Genomic DNA, 20,688 nt, shown 5'->3' on the forward strand with positions numbered 1-20,688 from the left:
CATGTGTGGCAGGTATAATAGGCTGGGGAAGGCTGTGCCCCCCCCCAACAGCCCTGTGGGGCCCCGCCCATGTTCCGCTCTGTGGCCCCCTTTTCCCTTGGTCCCAGCCCAGGCAGGCTGCTTCTCTTCCAGGGAGCCTGCTGGAGCTGGGACTTGAGGTGGCTCGTGGCTGGGGCCGCCTAGCGCTGCGGGGGGCGTGGGGCAGGGGTTGCGCTGCCCAGCGCTCCAGGACTGGGGCTGCGCCGCCCAGTGCTCCGGGGCTGGGGGGAGCGGGTGGGGGTTCTCTGGGCTTTGGGGAGGGAAGAAGGGTGGGCAGGGCCTCAGGCAGAAGGGGTGGGCTGGGGGCTAGCCTCCCCAAGCCCGTGGTTCATCCACCGCCCATGTGTTTAGGATTTTATATCCTAAAACTGTTAGTAAGAAACATAAGGGATCAACTGACTATCCCTAACAATGTTTTTTAAACCACAAAATCTATTAACCCTGCCACCTAGGAACTGGGAATAGGCTTGCTATGGCATCATGGCCATTTCCAAACCCACAAGTCTTGGTATTCAAAGCAGCAAGACTGTGCAATTTCCAAGAGTGATCCCTGATTCTTTAGCATTCTAAGCTCAGCAGGGCAGAGACAGTCTCTGTGCCTGTCTCTTGTCCAGGCCTGAGCAGGCTATCATCACATGATGAGCACAGAGTGAGAAACAAGGTTTATGTTGACACACCAACCCTACAGATGTGGCTGGTCCCTTCAGAAATGAATGGGTAGCAAAGGAGATGCCTCTGGAAGTACGAATAGAACAGATCTAATTGGATGTTGCCTCTCAGGGGGTCGGGAAGGTTTGTCCTCTCTTCCCCTTTCCCTTCACATTCCCTCTTGTGGCAGGCACAGGATTCTTTTTACTTCATTTCTTCCATTTGTAAATCAGTCCACTACATGGAACAAGATTGGGAGAGAAGCCCTATTCTTTGGGAAGAGGGGGAGGTCTGCATGGGTGAGTCCAAGAACATTAGGACTCTTGGAGGCCATCAGACTCTCTGGGGCCATCTTGGATCACCAGGTTTGATGATATCTCATTCCAGTAGTGCTTTCCTTTTCAAGGGATCCCAAATATCCAAACTATTGAGATGATTTTGCCCATCACTGAAATGAAGCCACTTCTGGATGGAATGCAGCAGCATTTAACAGCACACAGCAACGCTATACAATAGTTCAAGATGGGGAGTGAAGGAGAATGTTGTATCCAATGAAAAGTGCTGGCAAAACTCAGGGAGGCAGAAGGGAATCACCAAGATTGAACAAGATGAGCTTTCCACCCATCATCCTTTATTTGCCAGGTGTGTGTCTGAAGTAGTAATTTACAGCCTTCCCCTTCCTCCTCAATGCATTACCTCCTTGCTAATGAATTACAGGCAGCCATAAAGCAGGACAGCATGGTATATCTTACCTACTACTATGTTCAAGTGTAAGTTCCGGACTAGCCAAGTCCAGCCTGGTGGCTATTTTGAGTCTCTGCTCCACTCTAGTACCTCCCAATGGAAAAAAACCATGCTGCTTGATCTTCTCAGAGCCATGGTATATCCATGTCCCAGTGACTCTGCAGATGACATCAGAGTCAGATCACCTTGGGAACGCTGTGTCCCTATGACTCTGCTAGCGACATCAGAACTGTGTTGCTGTGGGGATTTGTGTCTCTTTTTTTTCAGGTGAATTTATCACTGGTGAAAGGTGCCGTGCCAGATACAAGCGGGAACTTTCTGAATTTAGGAAATAACTCCTCCCCAGTCACTGATTTGGTGAAAGGGAAGGAAATTGCACTAGCAATTTCAGAGTTTTCAGGGCAAGAGAAACTCTTGATGTTTTTATTTTATTTTTTTTCCTAGTGTGTCCTAATGTTCCCTCCTGAGTGATTTTTGTACCCCTGCCCTGACATCTTGGTACACATGACAAAATCTGGGCTATTTAAGTATGAGTTGGATCTAGGTGACGACTTGACCTGCTTTCTAAGCAGCTGGATCTGGTAGCTGATCCCTCCCTGAGTTGCTTTGCCAGCTGTGGACTGATTTGAGTGCGTCTGCTAGGAGTGTCAGGTCTTTGTCTTCTCATTGGCGTTCCCTCCATCAAACATGTCTATTAAACACTTGTCGAGTCCCTGAAGGCACTTGCTCTGTGTTTGAAGAGAAGCAGCCTAACCAAAAGCAAAGAGAAAAGCCCTTGTACTCAACCACAGTTGCTCTAAAGGGACTTAATTGAAAGCTAGTCAGAGCCTGCTGCGTATGCTGGGTGCCCAGAGCCCATGTGTGCTGCATCCCTCAGGAGGCCTGTTTGATGCTTTCAGTGTCCTTTGCTATTTTCTCACTGAGACTCTGGCACAGCCTGTATCACCTGGGCACTCTGGACATGAATTGTGTTAACTTCCCTGAGACCCTGGCCTAGGGAAACCTCTGGAGGATTCCAAGCAGCTCCCCAGCCCTCCTAAACCTTCCCAAGTGGAAATGTCTGGCCCTGTGGGAAAGGAGCTTGATAAATAAATAATCCCCTCTGTCTCTCCTGATCAGCCCAAGAAGTTGAGATTGCCCCTGGGTGCCCAAATTGCTTTGTTTAAAATGGCTTTTAAAGCAATTTCACCCTTATCTGATGACCCAGCTCCTCCTCCTAAAAGAGCAATTGCTTCTTTGGGGAGAGTTTTTTGGATCTCGTCAGCAGTGTTAACCTAGGTGAAGTAGGGGGATATTTAATCAATTAACCCCTTCACTACTACTGGATCCTGTGTATGCCTCACAGCCCCCATCAGTTTCCTATGGCAGCTGATCAGTAGAGTTGTGACTGGCAAGTGCTCATGCTGACCACACACAGTGTTCTGCTTAGTACTGATGTGCACAGTACCTTGCCACCCCCCCACCATGTCCTAACCACTGCCAGTGGTCGAAATTCCTTTTCCTCTATACTGCGTGCTCCCCTTGTCTGTATGTGTTCAGTGTCCCCTCTTGGTTTCATTGAAGTTGGCATCTCAGCGAGTGCATTTGCCAATCACACAAGGAAATTGTTCCAGTAACGTTGGCTTAGCCTGGTAGCACCCAGGAGATGCAGAGCTCTGGTGCCATATCTCTCTCCCCTGGATATTGCAGCATGTAGCTAATTGTCACCCATTGTGTGAGAAGCTTGCGGGGCACATCTGAGGCTCTCAGGCAGCTCACAGATATTTAATTAATTAACTTCCACAGTGCTCTGTGATGGAAATGTTATACTCGCTATACTGTTGGAGAGAGTAAGGCACTGAGAGGTTAAATTACTTGTCCCAGGCCACACAGTAAATTAATGGCAGATTTAGGAATAGAACCCAGGAGTCCAGCTCCCAGCTCTAATGATGAGAGAACAAAAAATATTTGTGAGAGTTGTCCTGCTCAGTTGAAATAATGATAATACCCAGCTTTTATACAGCACTCTGCATCCATAGATCTCAAAGTGCTTTACAAAGGAGGTCAGAATCGTATCTCCATTTTACAGATGGGAAAACTGAAGCACAGGGAGGTGAAGTGATTTGCCTGAGGTCATCGAGCAGGCCAGTGGTATTGCTGGGAGTAGAACCCAAGTCTCCTCAGGTCAATCCAGTGCGCTATCCACTAAGCCACACAAAGTAAGCATTTGATAACTGACCCAAAAGGAGTCATTGCTACACTAAACTCTCAATATAATGCCCTTCACAATAGTGAACCTTGGGCTATAGTGAATGTGGTCCCTGGATCTCACCTCCAGCCCTGCCTGCTGTGGTGGGGGGCTGAGAGCTCCTCTGGCTGCAAAGGGGAGGGGGCTTCTCCAGTCTGGGGCTGCGGTGGGGGGCTGACAGGTCCTCCAGCCCCAATGCCGTGGATGGGACAAAATGCTCCTCTGCCCACGGGGCTGGCAGCAGAGTGCCCCTCTGGCCACAGGACTGGAGTAGCATTCCATCCCAGTGGCAAGCCCGGGGCTGGATGAGCACTGTCAGCACCTGCAGTGGCCCCAGGGCCAGAGGAGCTCTCTTTCTCTCCCCACTGCAGCCCCAAGGCCGGAGGAGCACTGTCCTGGCTGTGGCCCTGGGAGCTGCCTCCCCCATCCTCACTATCATGAACCCCTGGCTATACTGAACAAATGGCTTGGATCCCCAGGGGTTCTCAATAGCAAGGGTATACTGTAGTATCTTATATTAATGATACATACTCTGTGTGTGTGTGTGTGTGTGTGTGTGTGTAAATATATGATATAGTACACAGGGAGAAATAGTCCCTGCCCCAAAGAATTTACAGTCTAATCCCAAGGAGCATTTTCAGTGACTGCATTGGAATACAGACAGTCTAGGTCTAGGTATATCCCAGTAGAATGCATGTGCTCGGCTTCTGAATGTACTAGTTCTGTCTGCATAGGAAGAGCACACCTACCGTGCTGCTGAATATGCTAGGTATGTTCAGATAGCGCTCACTTTCTGTGCTCTGTAGGATGTCCCTGTGTTGTGCTGCAATATCGGGGGAATAGCTGTGTTGGGCTGCCTGCCTGGTGAAATTCCCCATGTTGTGCTGCCAAATGGATCCAATGCCTCTGGTTAGAATGCAGCTACCATGCTGCTGATCATGAAACAGAATGAGCAGATTCTGCATCTTGGTCATTAGCCCCGGTGCTATAGTAGCCACTGACCAAAAGTTTTGTTCTAACTGCTCTGCTTTGCTAATAAGATTGAGGCCCCTTCCTGTGCAATTATCACTGACATAGAAATGCAGGGTTTTATTAGGGCACTCTGAGTCCTGCCCAAGGATTTTCCCTGGATATACAGTCAGGGGTCTCCAAGTCACCACAATGGGACTAGTTTGCAGAATCCTAATTACATTTGAGGAAGTAATAAATGACTAGACAAATCTTTTCCAGTCTGTTCTGCTTATCCCCCAGCTCTCTGAGCTCACAAGAAAGAGAAGGTTTAACAAAGAGAAGTGATGGCTACACATTGCGGTGCCTCCCAGGGCATTGTAGAAGCACCTAGTGACACCTTACTCTTGGCGGGTGGCCCATCCTTGCCTGCTGGGCTGCTGATTGTACTAGCTATAGAACTACCTTATGTTCGTCTCCAGGCTGACTGTAAGAGATCTCCAAACAGGACACTTCTTCATAATTGTCTTCTCTGGTAATTTTCGTAAAGCAATCAAGAATGTGGTACCGGTTCTGGGACCCAAACTAGCCACAAGTGAGACATACTCTGTGACAACAAAACAAAGTATTTACTGAGTCATCATACAGCCTGTGACACTGCAGCCCCCTTTGTTGTTGTTCCAGAGAAAGGGAGCTCAGAGCAACTTGAGATTTTTTCAGTGAGAAGCTTTGAAACTTGAAAATTTTCCCTCTCTCTTCCCCATGCAGCCTTCAATGGGAATTAAGGTGTGTTGCCTTGATGGTAGCAGCTACAAAGCATTCCACTTCCTCAGGCCCCTTTGCCTTTCTACATCAGACCCATTAACATGTCCCTTGCAGCACACATGGCAATGACTTTTTAACTCTTTCCTTGCAGCATAGGAGCAAATAACTATTATTCCTTTTGATAACAAGGAGGCACTTCTTTTGATCAGTTTAGTCGAGAGCCTATCATTGTAAATATTAGGGTCCTGAGGTCAGTTTCTTTTAGACTAGTTAGGGTGCAAAGAGTTAAAGACAGAAAACTCCCCTGAACCAGGGGAATGAATGAGCACCCTGCTAACCTTCTCCCTACTCCCCTGACTTTCCATTGTGGCCCTCTGCCCCTAGCTCTTTCAACCTTTGTGCTGAAATTAAAGAGCTGCAGGTGGCTAGATGCTGTCTGCTTCTCTCTGCCATCTGATTGGGTGACCCATCAGCCTGGGGAAGCTGTGTTTGTGATGTCTTGGTGCTTTGTAATGGAAGTCTTGGTGATATCCCAAGTGAAGGTATTTCAAGGCCCCTTGATCTTCTTCCTTTCCTGCCCCGCAGCTGAACAAAGGACCCTGGTGCTGCTGTCTGGACTGTGAGCAGTGTCTCTGAGGTCACAGGTGGAGAAGGCTCTGTCGCAGCTCTGCAGGGATTTGGAGATAGGATGGGGAGAAGGGGAAGCATACTAATAGAAAATATGTAACTGTCAGTCTGAATAAGATCACTCACCATTTAATGCCTCAGTTGTGTCCTGTCCTACCAGGGCAGCCTCATCAAGGGCTGAAGGTAATACAGTAAATGGAGGGAATCACAAGGGAGAAGATCACCAATAGGTCAAAGTTTAGATCCAGACCACAGCTCTCATCGTAGCTCTGCCTGGTGTAACAGATCCATCTATTTGCCTTTCTAGCTATCCATCTTTCTTTGTGGGTGGCAGGCTGCTGTCTGCTGTAGTTTGAATGGATTTATGCAAAGATCTGTTACAGCAATAGGCTGCTAAAATATGATCAAAAATACTGTGAAGTCTTGTTAAACATTTCTGGACCAAAAATTCCATATCAAATGCCCCAACAAAGGCAATGATGCAAGAGGGAGCTGATCTTTCAAATCCTTTTTGTAGATTTCCTTCCCACATCCACCTCACCTCCCTTCCATTTTAAAACCTCTTTCAAAGATGGAAAATAAAACCTCCCTCCCAGATACCTTTTATTTTTTTCCATTTGGCAAAATACGTCTTGCTCACCTCCTGCTCTGACTTCTTGTTTTGAATTCAGCAGTTGATGTGCCTCTTTTTGGGATGCTTTTTTGTGTGTACACTTGCATCAGGGGTGTCAGGCACGTGCACTGCTTTGGAAATAGAACTTGTCCTGCTATTAGTATTGCAAAGCTGGAATAAAAAGGCAAAAATAGCGTGGGACCTACAAAAATGGGGACTCTTGTTTAGATTGTTTTCTGATTTCTCCATGACAAAGGAGTGGCTATTTTTATCTTATCTCAAGACTGCTTAATACTCTTGTATCTAAGCGGGAAAGGGGGAAAAAATCAGAACTTCATGACTATTCCCCCTCTCAATTCTACCAATCTTAAAATAGGTCAGATTTTTGGGGAACAGAATTCTGCAACTACAGCTGAGGACCAGAAATCAAGACACTTGGGCAAGTCACTTAACCTCTCAGTGTTTTGGTTTTTCCATCTATAGAATGGGAATGAGAATACTGACTTATCTTCCAGGAGTCTGAGGGCTAATTAATGTTTGTGACACAAGTAGATTTGCAGACAGAAGGCTCTATAGAAGTACATCATAATGGTAATGAACTGGCTGCTGTACATATTCCCTTGTTAAAAAATCATTAATAAAGAGTTAAGGCAAATCCCACTGACAGAAACCCTCAAAATCAAGGAGCGTATATTTAATCTACATACACATCCACCCTCTTACACATCACCACTACCACATCCTAAATGCACAGCACACACCGTTGCCACTTATTGCCTCTACAGTAAATATGCAGCCTTAACTACAAGCATGGTAGCAGTGCATTTCGGATGGATGCAATTAACAAGTAAGGTTAATAATTTTGCTTGAGGAAATGTCTGTGGGGGGCTTGGTTCATGTTAGAAAATTGTCTTTGGAGTGGCAGATAAACATTTCGTACTGTGCAATATGTGTTCTGTGTGATCTGTGCATGAAGAGTTTTACAGGGACAGTTGTAGAGAAAGCGGAGCAGAGTAGGGGAGGGATCCTATGTGTTGTCCCAGTTGGGGATAGCTGATTGCTGTGGAAGGTGATAGAATGGGAGGTGGTGTACTTCTGCCAACAGCTTAAGGGAGGCTCTCCTTTAGCTCAGGAGATTAGGGCCTATCGTTAGGGGCAAGAGGATCTGATTTTACCCACACTGCCACTGTGAAGTTGAGTGATCATGTGTACAACATAGATACATCTGTGAAGCCCTAGTGGGTAATGGTTTTGTTACAATATTATTGCCATAGAATCATAGAAATGTAGGTGTGGAAGGGACCTCAAGAAGTCATCTAGTCCATCCCCCTGCACTGATGCTGGATTAAGTATACCCTGTAGCTCATCCCTGACAGGTATTTGTCTAACCTGTTCTTGAAAAGCTCCAATGATGGGGATTCCACAACATCCCCAGGTAAACAAGTTCCAGGTAACTTGTTCATAAGCAGCATAAAATAATTGTTTATCACATCAGTATGCTATATGCTGTACCTTATAGCATACTGATGTGATATGGTGTCAGACACAGACATGTATACTCAAGTTACTTGCCCAGCTCTCCTAAGTTTTGCATCAAATTTTTTTTCTGTGCAGATGCCACCTTACTGACTTTCCCACAAGAATATCATGGGAGATCATAGTGGGGACTTTTTAAAAAAAAATCTAGGTCTGTTCCATATGTTTGCATTCCCCTTATCTACAAAAAAACATAATTTTATCAAAGAGTGAAATCAGGTTTGCTTGGCATGATTTGTAGGTTGCTGCTGTATTAGACCAAATGAAATTTCTGTCATTCAATCAATCAGCTTGCTGGAAAGTTGACCGTTCTTCCATGATAAAAGTTAAAAAAGTAAAAATTAATCCATCAGAAAATAGCTTAGTCATTAAAGAACAGAAAATAAGTCTCAAGAAAATCTCAGTTCATCAGCTCTCAGAAAGCCAGTAAAAGTACCAAAGATCTGTAGTGATGTGAATTTGCTGTTTTCTTTCTGGGCAGGAAACAGTCTGGTTTAGAGGACTGATATCAAACTATAGAACAATTTGCCTATAGGACACAGATTCCATTCCATCCTATTAGCGAATGAAAGTATTTGCTATCTGATAACTGTGTGGTGGGGGTCATGGATCAGTGTTCACATCACACTTCCTATCAGTACCTGGCCCAGTTTGGAGAAGCTAATGATCCAACAAGCGGACCAAATTCAGCGATGAATCCTGGTCTCATGCTACCTAAGGCACATTGTGCATACGCTAAGAAGAAGACTGTTCAGTGAGCCAGGTGTGATATTGAATGGAGAGAATCAAATCCACATGCCCACATCATGAAAACCATCCCCACGGGTAGTGGCTCACTTGTTGGTATTCCCAGCAGAATGACTATGTACTGAATGGGTGGTAGGGTAACTGAATTCATCTCTCTCCTAGAGGTGATCATTCAAGGGCAGGGTTAAGATCAGTTGGCAAACCTACTCACTGTTGCCATTGTTGTTTTCCTCTGGGAGGGGAGGAAGCCCCACTGGCAGTTTTAGAAGCTAGAAAAGCTTTATGAGGACTGTCGACATCGGCTTTTTGAAAGCAAAATGAAGCCTCTAACGCTCCACAGACAGCGTCTTGGGTTTGTGGCCCTGTTCCGTAGAGACTTCAAGATGGCAGATGTGGCAAAGCCTATAGTGGCCATCCCCTCAGGTTCCTGAGGAGGGAAGCAGGGCTCCACTTAGCAGCTATGTTTTAGTAGCTAAATTTTAGCTACTCCAGAGGCATGGAAAGTGTCATTTGTCCATTTACACTGGGTCTAAAGTGATTATAATTTTTGCACCAAAAATGGGTCTGCGCAGCCGCTTCACAGATTCCCATCTCATCTTTGCCTGGGCAGTTCCTGTCAGCAGGAGCCCATTATCTGAGCACAAAGCGCCATTGTGTTACTGATGTCAGTTAATTAGACCACATGGAGCCTGTGCCAGCCAATTGGATGGCTCCCTGGCTGGCTCCCCTAGGCCCTGATAAAAGTTTAGACACAAAATGAAAACTTCAGCTATTGGGAAAGTGGCAGCTGCCTGAAAGGCCAGTTACCAAGCTGACCGCTCATTGCCTGAAGCAGCACACAAAATGGCTGCTCACTAAATCAGTCAGGGTGCAGCAGGTGAGCAATAGTCCACAATGGGAGACTCGATTTCAGATAAATAAGACCAATCAGAAGCTTCAACCACCCTTGAACCAAATCCTATCCATTCTCAGATTAGATAAAGGTCCCTCCAAACCCCATATCACAGGGCATATTCCAACAGGACCCCTATGGATTTTCTCCAACCCCTCCCATCATCCATCACTAACTGTGCAACATTGGGAATACGTCTTCAAGGGGCAACTGGATGGCCTCTTGCTTCTATTTCATCATCAGTGGTTTCTGAACAGTCTGCTCCCTGCTGTGACCTCGGACTACTTCAGGAAGCATCCTGGTATTTGCTCCCCACCCCTCCTATCAGGTTTCCTCACAGAATCATAGAATATCAGGGTTGGAAGGGACCTCAGGAGGTCATCTAGTCCAACCCCCTGCTCAAAGCAGGACCAATCCCCAATTTTTGCCCCAGATCCCTAAATGGCCCCCTCAAGGATTGAAGTCACAACCCTGGGTTTAGCAGGCCAATGCTCAAACCACTGAGCTATCCCTCCCTCCCTCCTTTGAGGCTGACTAGATTGCCTGCCCCTCCAGTCTGGTGTAGTGGGCCACAGTAATCCTCCTGTTGGATCCCACTGATCTGCCACTTCAAAATATAAAAACACCCCACAGTATGCTTGGTTTTGTGAGATTCTTTGGTAATATCCCTTTCTCCTTTCCCATAGGACCTGCTAATCTCATGGGTATAAAGGGATCTCTCACACAATGTACTCCAGGGTTTTACAATCCCATGGTATACTCTGAGTCACATGCTCTGGCCAGGTTGCTTTTACTGCTTGAAAACAAGACCCACCAGAGGTGTTCCTGGGCTTCTGTGAACCACAGTGGAGAGAACATTCACCCTCAGAACAAGAAGAAGACTTACCAAAGAAGATGGCAGATCATTGCACCTCTTGACAATAGAGAGCATACCAGGGCAGGGGGCAGCCTGACCCAGTTGCAGGGAGGAAGATTGAGAGAAATCTGAAGAGAAGAATGATTGGGAGCACAAAGGTTTGGATAAATGTGTAAACATATCCATGCTGAATCAACCTGCCTTTTGCAATTCACCTATCACTGACATTAGTACTGTGTGCAACCATCAGATAAAGTGATTAATTTTCCATCAATCATTTGGTCTAATAAAACATAAGTACCATGTAATAGAAAATTCTTACAGGATCCAGTCCTCTGGCCTTGGAAATAAAACCTCCGCTTCACTTTTTCATTTATGTAGTGCTAAAGAAAGTTGATCTCTGCTACTATACAATGTATTTTATTCTTTATTCTGCATCCTTTAATGCACTGTAGGAACATACTGTAAGATTTGCTATAGTGGACCAGGCAGTTGGTTTGCTATAGTGGACCATCTACTTCAGTTATCCCATCTCTGGCAGTGACAGGCACCTGACAGTGACAATACTTGAAGTTCAGAGAGAGGCTCAAAAAGCCATCAATGCATGTGGAATAAGAGGATAAAATCCACAAACAATCCCCTTGTGTCATTAAGCTTGAGATATGATTTCCTCTTATCTCATTGTTTTAGGCTCTAAGCCCTGATTTACGCTACGCAGTTAGGTCGACATAAGGCAGCTTTATGTCTGTCAGTGTATACACTACAGCTTTGCTCCCACTGATGTAAGGCCTGGTCTACACTGCAGGTGGGGGGGAATCAATCTAAGATATGCAACTTCAGCTACGAGAATAGCGTAGCTGAAGTTGACGTATCTTAGATCAACTTAGAATCACTTACTTTGCGTCCTCGCAGCACGGGATCAACAAACACCACTCCCCCGTCGACTCCGCTTCCGCCTCTCGCTGTGGTGGAGTTCCGGAGTCGATGGCAGAGCGATCGGGGATCAATTTATTGCATCTACACTAGACACGATAAATCGATCCCCAATAGATCGGTCACTGCCCGCTGATCCGGAGGGTAGTGTAGACGTGGCCTAAGTGTTCTGCTACACCCAACATAATATCTCCACATCCACGAGAGGCATAGGGCTTATGTTGGTGTAGTTAGGGTGACAGTGTCCATATAGACGCTCTGTTACTTACTTACACTGGCTGCTGACTGTCATTCTTGTCAATTTCACGGCTTCATCCTCCCCATGCCCAGCTAGGTTGCTGCCCACTGCCTGGGCACGCCGCTTGGAGCTGGGCTGCTCCTGGCATCCCTGGTGGGGTGGGGGGGGGTAATGAGCTCCTGGCAGGGAAAAGGGAGGCAAGGTGGGGCAAGTGGGCCACCGGGCTCCCAGTAGGGAGTGGGAAGGCGGGGGCGCAACCAGGCTCCCAGCAGAGAATGGGGTGCGGGGGAGAGCCAGTGGTGAGCCGGGTGCCTGTGGGGCAGCCAGGCTTCTGGTGGGGAGTTATGAGTGGAGCTGAGGTGCTCCCCACACTGCTCCTCTTAGGTCGGTGGAAGCGCTTCTGGTGTACCACCGACCGAAGGAGTGTAGTGTGGACATGCACCACCTCAGTAATTACTACGGTGGCTGTAAGTTGATCTAATATAGGTCAACTTAAGTTTTGGTGTAGAAATGTCTTAAGAGTTGCAAATGCTATTAATGGTCAGAGTTCCAAAAATCAAGCCACATATTTTGCCTGATGCCTCCTGCATCAGTGAGTTTCACAAGTTAACAATATATACTGCAGTATATACAATAGTATTTAATTTATTTTGTTTTACACTTACTGAATGTACTGTTATTCTTCTGGGAAATGGGTAAAGCAGGGAACTATGGGCTTTCACTAGTGGAACCTTTATTAACCAAATCTCACTTATCTGAAAATCCTCATAATTCAAAACAGAGTCCTTTCCCCAGGTCTCTGTTTTTATTTACATGCTAAAGTCTTAGTGAACTGCAGAATTCAGAGGTAAAGATTTAAGTGCTTAAATCTTTATATGCTCCTGTGCATAAAGATGTATGCATGTAAATGTTTATTTCAGTTCATATAAATCCTGTTTCTCAGAACTGTCTATAATCTGAATGCAGTGGTGTTGTGGCCATGTTGGTCCCAGGATATAGAGAGATAAGGCGGGTAAGGTGATATCTTTTATTGGACCAACTTCTGTTGGTAAGAGAGAGAAGTTTTTGAGCTTACACAGCTCTTCTATAATCTGAATGTCACCTGTTATATTCTGCTGTAAATCACCTGTTATATTCTGCTGTAAGTATGTCATACTCTCAAACATCCCATTCCAGTCCCCTCTCCCGTCTCTTTTCCAAACTGAATCATCCTCACTTTTGCAGTCTCTTTCTTTGTAAGCTCCACCATGTTGTACCTCTAACCATTCTTATCACTTTACTTTGATTATTTAGTCTGTTACATCTGAAGGTGAGTTGATCAAAATCAAACACAGTTCTCCAGGTCAGGGCACACCATTATTTTATACAGTACTTTGATCACATTGGGGCAGATTATTACCTAATGTAAATTGATTTAGCTGTACTGACTTAATGTGGACTTCAGTGGAGCTATGATGGTTTGTACCAGCTGAGGATCTAGCCCATTATTTTATCCCTTCCTCAATATCCTGCAAATACGGATCCTCTTGGCTTATATGAGAAATTTAAACTACTTTAGCCAATGTACATTGCTGAATACTGAACCAAGTCAAATTTCACTTGCCATTGTGCTGTGTAATTCCCCTCATTTGAATAGCTCCAATCTGTCTAGTGCTTTACCTGGTGTATTACACCATAGCCTCCAGTTATGGACTCAGGTTTAATGCTGTGTTATATAATGAAGCAATCTCCTCTTTGCCCTAACTTGGGTTTTTTTCCCCCTTGGCATAGGAGAACAAGGGGTTCTGCTGTCCACAGATATATAGAAAGACTTGTTTGGCTTAAAAATCTCTATTTTTCTTAATTATTTATTAAATTAATTTTTAATTTATTGAGTAGCAAAACTCCAAAGATTAAAAAAAAGTAGAAAGCAGGGCAGAGAGAAGTGAAAATAAGATTTGCATGTGTCTGGTTTAGAACATGGAAGATAGCAACAAACAACTAGATCAGTAATAGAACTTTGTAGGAGAGGGACTGCCAGTGTGAGTGTCTGTATAGTATGATCATGTATGAGAGACTCTGACTTTGCATGTGTGGGGTTAAGTGTGAGTGTTTGGATGGGGGTGAGTGTGCCAATGTAACTGTGGTTTGAAGGTGAAAATATGTGTGTGAACATGATGGTGTGGGAGTTGGGGGAGATCCCATTGACTCTAATGGCAGCCAATAAATGTGTACAAAGCCTTGGAAATGTCTGTGTGTGTGAGAGAGAGTGAATGTGTGTGATTGACAGTTTGAGTCTGAAATTGAGAAGTTTTGTGAGCACTTCTCTGCAAATGTATGTATCAATGTATTCTGCTGTGTTAACCTCTCAGGGTGTTTCTTTGCACCTCTGGGCGAGAGTTAAAGGTTTGTATCTGGAATGCATGCATTTACCCTGAAGATCTGATTCTGGTCTCGCTTATACAGGTTTTATACCACTGTAAATCCATGGGTTTCATTGAATTTATTTCTGATTTAAATTGGTATGAGATCAGAGTCAGGCCCTATTCTTTGTATGAAAGAGGGTGCATATGTATATTTCAGAATGAATCATTCTGTGTGTGTATTTGAGGGTTTATATATGGGGATCTGCATATATTAGTCTGTCTGTGTGTATTTTGGGTGGGCTGAGTCACTGTGTGTGTATATTGGTGTGCGCCCAGCACTGAATTGCGTACACCCATACAAGTGTGTGTGTGTATATCTGTTGAGCTGTGTGTGTATTTGTATAGATATACAAATGGAGTGATGTGTTTGCATGTGACAGTGCATGTGTCTGTGTGCATAGATGTATGCAAACTGGTACGTATGCATGTCTAGGTGTGCGTATGGACTACTGTGTGTGAATGTATTTGATAGTGTCTCTGGACATGCACTGAAGTACATGTGTGGATGTGCATGTAGATTGGAATAATACATAAAGCACCTTTCACTTCAGGGTCTGAGTGCTTTATGAACACTAAGTACAGTGAGTCGGTAGGTAAGAGGCTGACGCGTAAGTGTGGGTGTGCATGCACATGCGGGGAGAGTCACCATGTCACAATAACTTACATTTTAAGATTGAATCAGGTGATGGTAGTTAATATTACTGTTGTCATTTGCATTTCTAAATCACCCATCACTGTGGCATTTGACTAACAGACATCACCCTTTGGTGAGTGCCAATAAATCCAAGAAGTTCTGTTTCCCACATGCATTCAAACTGGTAGTCACACATATTCATTTATGAGACTTTATTGGCATGACAATCCAAGTACTGACAAAGAGTAGAGACAGAACCCTCAGATTTCTGTCAGGGGTGGATAGGATCCTCCCCGGATACAGCTATGCTGTATCCAGCAGTGTCCATTCGGGAGCTGGTGTTGGGCTGCTACTTAGCACTATATTGTGTCTGCTGTGTCTCTCCTTTCTGTTAGGGTCAGTTTTTCCTCAACACTTTCTGATGAGAAGCCTTTTATGATTCCTGATAACTTGAGGAAATGATCAGGAATTGCTATGAATGCACAAGCAGCATGAGGTTTTGTTGCTGACCCCAAAGTGTTCCCCCGGCAGACACTTTAACAGTCACAGGCATTCAGAGGAATGCACAGGCTATGTATCTGGAAACAAACAAAAAACAAAGGAGACCCATCAGCCACGAGGTCCTGTCTCACTCAGTTCTGCTGCCAGTGGAATTCACATTGTAGAAGGCAAGGGGGACTGTGTAAAGGACCGAAGGTCACTCCCTGTCCCCCTGGTTTTGCCTAGCCAACTGCAGGATCACAAGCTCTTTGGCTGTGTGATCAGCATTCTCTTCCTCTGATGCTATTAGCCCATGTGTAGGTATGTTAGTCTATTGAAGTCTCACTAGCTTGCCCCCCACCTCCCTCCTTCTCACCCCCCTCCCTGCCCAGTTCTGCTCTGTCACTTCAAGTCCAGCCCCTGAGTGGTAACCAATAGCAGCTTTGCCATATTCATCAGTCTCTCAGTCTTAAAGCTACAGTGGAGTTAGTGGGATCTAAATCTCTTGTGCCTGTGTCTTCTCAGCTGCCTCCCTTCCCTCTGCCTGCTTCAGTGTGTCTGGATGAGTGTATGTGTGTGGATGTGCATATGTCTGTCTCTCTTTCTCTCCTACCCTCTTTAACTGTCTCCTCTTTTTCTCCCACCCCCTTTCTTTCCTTCCTTGTCCCTTTTCTTGCAGTCTGGTCCCCTTTCTGTGGCTCCCTTTTTTCCCCTTCACTCTCTCTTCACTGTAATTTAGTTGCTTTTCTCTGCCAACTGGGAATGCTAAAACTGGACTGATGGACATTTCCGAACTTTGCATCTCAGACCCTCTCAGCTACCACAACCAGTAGGTGCCCTGTTTGTTTGGTTTGGTTTGGTTTTGCCTGTGCTGGAAATGACAGGCTGGCACTTGTGTGACCCTGAGTATTGTCTGACATTGAGTTGGGAAGGGGGGAAAGCAATTTTTACTTGAGGTTTCTTCCCTCTCCCCCCGCACCACCCCTGAGGAGAAATTCCTCTGCAGATTTCCTATCTTTTGGACAAATTATGTAGAGGTGGGCAGGGGATTGTGTGAGGGGGTATCAATGTTCCTGTCTGAGGCTTGGAGGGAAGCAAATCTCCTTTTAGAACAGGTGCAGACCAAAAAGCCTGCTTAGGTGAAAGGAAAATCTCTCTAAGGAATCCACAACTCAGTTTGATTTGACTTTAGTTTGTGCCAATTTATTAATTTCCTTCTTGCAACTTCTTCCTTTAATGCTTCATCTCTGGGGAACACAGACTGATGAAACAGAAAATCTACAATGCATGTTCTGCTTTCACAGATTTACTTTCTGTTTGTGCTCAGGGCTATGTAAAATTTCTATTAGATGAACTAGTGCCTGGGTGTAAATAGATATATACTGTCCACACAAAGTAGATACAGTACATGAAAACACAGATATTTTACTGGGTTCACTTATTTAAAAGAAAGGCAAAAGCTTCATCTGTGGAAAGCCAGCCTTCCTAGGCTTGCAATCAGGGCAGCCAGCGCGGGGAAAGAGTGGAGGAGAGCTACTGAGCAGGCATCCCAAGCTGGACTGATGACAGATTCCTCGGCACCTGCTGGTGTTCTCATTCTTTGTATGTTATATTGGAACGTGCCCGACAATGCTTTGTATAAAATCACTTCAGCAAGTAAGTTGGATTTGATCCTTTTTGGGGAACTTGGGAGACAGGATGAATTCCTTTTGCAATTTGTGTCCGGTCCACCGGTACAATTCCTTTTCAAGTACGTTTCTCCTCTCCGACAAATCTCTTTCTAAGTCGAGTCTCCTTTTGTGTATTTGCATATTAGTCTGTGTGTCACCTACAAAGGCTCCATGGTGTCACCAGAGACGGAAATAGTCACTTTGGCTGGTTCATTATTTGTTTAATAACTGCATCCTAGTTAGCATGAATTAAAAGAGAATTAAAAAATTATGCCTTTTACTCTGCTCTTCTCATTACAGCTCTCTTTCATCTCTCTCACATCTTTCTGTTTCTCTCCCTCCCTTTTTCCTGACTTGCTCTCATTCCTTCTTTCCTTACCTTACTCCTTTGCTTCCAACAGCGCTGTTAACATGAGATTTATTATTTTAAATGGGAATTACCAGTTTAAGCCCTATGGCTTTTGTGACTGGTGCTTCGCTTTTGGCTGTTCCGCTTTGAATTAAAAATAAACAAACAGATTTGTAAAGGAAAAGTGGATTGCATCCCATTAGGTATTTTTAATACAAAGTCAAAGTTTTGAAAGTGCGCTGTTACCTCCATGAAAAATAGTTTGTAGCTTGATAATTACCAACTGTCATGTCTGCTCTTGTTAACTTTTTTCTGTTCATCCGTTCTACTTGTTGAATCCGGAAAAGCAATTCAGACAGTACCAAAACAATAAAAGTAAATCACTCATTTGATTATTGTTAGTACCTTTTACTATTTAATGGTCTCCCTGGACAGCCCCCAACAATCGTGTATCCAAGGTGCTTCATTCCTGCTTGTGCCTCCCTTAACTTTGGCTTCTGTTTAGACAAATGAAAGTGACTAGGAAATGTGAGAGATCCATGGCTTCAAAATGGGTTGGAGGAGCTATTCTTTGGTAATGATAAACTCTTGGTGTGATCTCTGTCTTCTTTTTCCTGGGCTTGCATGGCTTCTAAGCTCATTTACAATTTTTTTTGGTGTGTGTGTGTGTGTATGTGTATGTGTGTGTGTGAGAGAGAGAGAGAGAGAAACTAAATTGGGAGAATTAAAAAAACCAAATAAACGCATTTAAAAAAAATTAAAGTAAAGAAAAGTTAAAGGAGCACAAGCTATGGGGCAAGTGCTATGGAAGCCATGACTAATTCAGAATCTGAAGAAAGTCAAGAGGAGAGGAAAGATGTAGGAAGCCTTCCAGATAATGTGTATAAATAAAAATTTATACAATGGCCAGGTTCTGCTTTGGTTTACACCCTTGTGTAACTAAGATCAGATTTCAGTGTGATTGTGTGTGTGTATCAGTCAGGGCAGAATTTGGCCCAATATATGTACATTTACCTATCTATCCAGTATGTGTAAATAGTACAAGTACACTTTGCAGCAAGTGTAAAATGTGTATGCATGAGTATATATGTACATACAGCATATTGTAGAGTGTGTGTGTGTGTGTATATATATACATTTATATCTGTATCTATTTGCATGAGTGTACTATCCTACATACAGTGGCTTACTACGCTGAATACTGGGTATTGAAATAATGTTATTTTCTGTCCAAACTCTCTTGTTTTAATTATGTTCGCAACGATTGTTTTTGGCAAACTGAACATTACATTGAATGTGAACTTTAAAATATTGAAAGCTGCTCCTTTATTTATGTATTTTAATAGTGGTAAAATGGGGGGATAAGTGTGCATAGCACCTTGGGTGATCCATTGTGGAATGCCCAGAAGTTGTAGTTTACATAGGAGACAGAGAGAGAGAGAGAGGAAAATGGTCACCTCACCACTTTGGAGTCCAGGGAAAGATCTAAGTTACACAAGTTCCAAATCCAGGATGAGTCCAGACAAGAACTAACTGAGCAGAGGAATTTACCTCTTCTAATCAAACTCCATTATACTTTGAATTTCACCTTCTCTGAGTAGTAAAAGTTCCCTTTTCTTCTGCCTGTATGTGTGTCCTGACCTAAGAAATGACACAAGGAGTCAGGGAGGACTCCGGTTATTGGTATGCATTGTTTCCTGCAGTGCTGGATCTTGCAGTGACAGTAAAAAAACACTTGTTCCTAATTGTTGACTCTGAGTGTGTGTGTGTGTGAGAGAGAGAGAGAGAGAGAGTTGATGTGTTGGAGTTACTGCTTTGAGGGACTCATTGCTGTCTCCATGTACTGGGGTTTGGGAAAGTTCTTCTGTCAGTGGCAGGTGAAGCAGGTCCAAGGAGGAACCTTTTGCAAGGGTAGGATTAGCAAACTATAAAAGCTAATGATTTGAGTCTGCAGTTTGTCTCGGAGGTCAGGGCAGGTGGAATGAACATACTTACACTGTGCTTACGATGTCTATCAAAAGTACAGTACATGTACATACACGTTTTTAAAGTATACAGTATGCATACACATATATATATAAAATGCCTCTATTGTATCTCTGCGGTATATAAACGTAAGATTTTTTCACAAGAGAGTGAAATCTGGCATTTTATCCTTTAATATTAATTTCACACTCCCAGATGAGAGAAGAGGTTCTTTTTCTGTTTTGTTTTTGTTACTGCCTAAGATGTTGATAGGACTGTAGGAAAATATCATTGCCATTTCTAATTAATATCCTGGAAAGAGAAAGAAAGAGAGACTGACCAAGTTACCTGTGTGTGTGTGTGCGTGTGTGTGTGTGTAATTGCCAAATTAGGGCATCCTACTAAAGGTTATGTCTTTCAGTGTTTTTCCTTTGATGTAAAAAAGAGATGCACAAATCATTGTCCGATGATGATTCTGAAATCTTATTGTGCAATTAGAAAACAAAATTTAAAAGGAATAAAGTATCTGTATGATCATAGAAACACAGACACAGAGAGATACTGTACTGGAATTTTGATACAATCAAAGAGCAAATTCAGAGAAAGACTTTGTTTTCATTTGTTTTTGTTTTGTTTTGTTGATTCTTATTTACAGATTGAGGAAATGTCACTTTGTTTCCAGTAACCTCCAAAATCTCCACAGTCTGTGAATGGAAGGAAATTGGTGTCAGATGCTGACTGTAGCTGTGTACTTTGAGCACTTCTGAAGGACTAGAACAAGGAGTTGTTGTTTTTGGTTTTTGTTATATTTTACTGGCAGCATAAATTGAGAAGTGTCTGTAATGAAAAGGACTGAGTATCTGAGTTCCCTGAGCAGGTTCGCATCACAGGATGGGGTCCTGCTTTACTGAGCTTATCAAGAATCTGTCTGGCACTGGAATTTGGGAAATTATTTTATAGGATTTTTATTAACATCCCCTTCTCCTCCTCCCAACTTCCACTTTAAAAAAAAACTTTAATCATATTAATTATTGAGAGATATGGAAAGATCAATTTATTAAAGAAAACCCAACCAAACAGATCTTTCATTGTATTGATTTGAAGTAATCAATAAATATTGCATTTAGCCCGAGAGGGAAAAGACTTTGGAGGGATTGCGTTCAAAGAAAGTTGCTGTGACAGAGATTTCATATCCCAGACCCTTCTTCTCAGAGACTACATTGCTCACTACCAACTGCCCTGACTCAGAGACTCCCAGCCCCATTTCTGCTGCATTATTACCTATGCTTGATTCCCATTATTTTTAATTTCATGCTTCCCGAAATTTCTTATGCTCTTTGAATAATTTTAGTCCATTAAGGAGGTTTGTGTG

General features: G+C 43.9%; 1 protein-coding gene across 5 annotated transcripts in view; it reads left to right on the forward strand.

Moving 5' to 3' along the window:
- ESRRB (estrogen related receptor beta) overlaps positions 1 to 20,688 on the forward strand; it is a 167,856-nt gene that overhangs the window by 40,585 nt on the left and 106,583 nt on the right. For 2 of the 5 annotated variants that reach the window (XM_084632615.1, XM_084632616.1), the window contains exon 1: positions 15,858 to 16,161. The exons of 2 other annotated variants lie outside the window; for them this stretch is intronic. In XM_084632615.1, the coding sequence (XP_084488741.1) occupies positions 16,112 to 16,161 (50 nt within the window). In that variant the 5' untranslated portion in view covers positions 15,858 to 16,111. Of the gene's footprint in view, positions 1 to 15,857; positions 16,162 to 16,939; positions 16,989 to 20,688 lie in introns of those variants that run through there. One more of the 5 variants, XM_084632617.1, reaches the window with a different exon arrangement.

The sequence above is a fragment of the Lepidochelys olivacea genome, assembly GCF_965140295.1.
Source record: "Lepidochelys olivacea isolate rLepOli2 genome assembly, chromosome: 6".
Classification (NCBI taxonomy): Eukaryota; Metazoa; Chordata; order Testudines; family Cheloniidae; genus Lepidochelys; species Lepidochelys olivacea.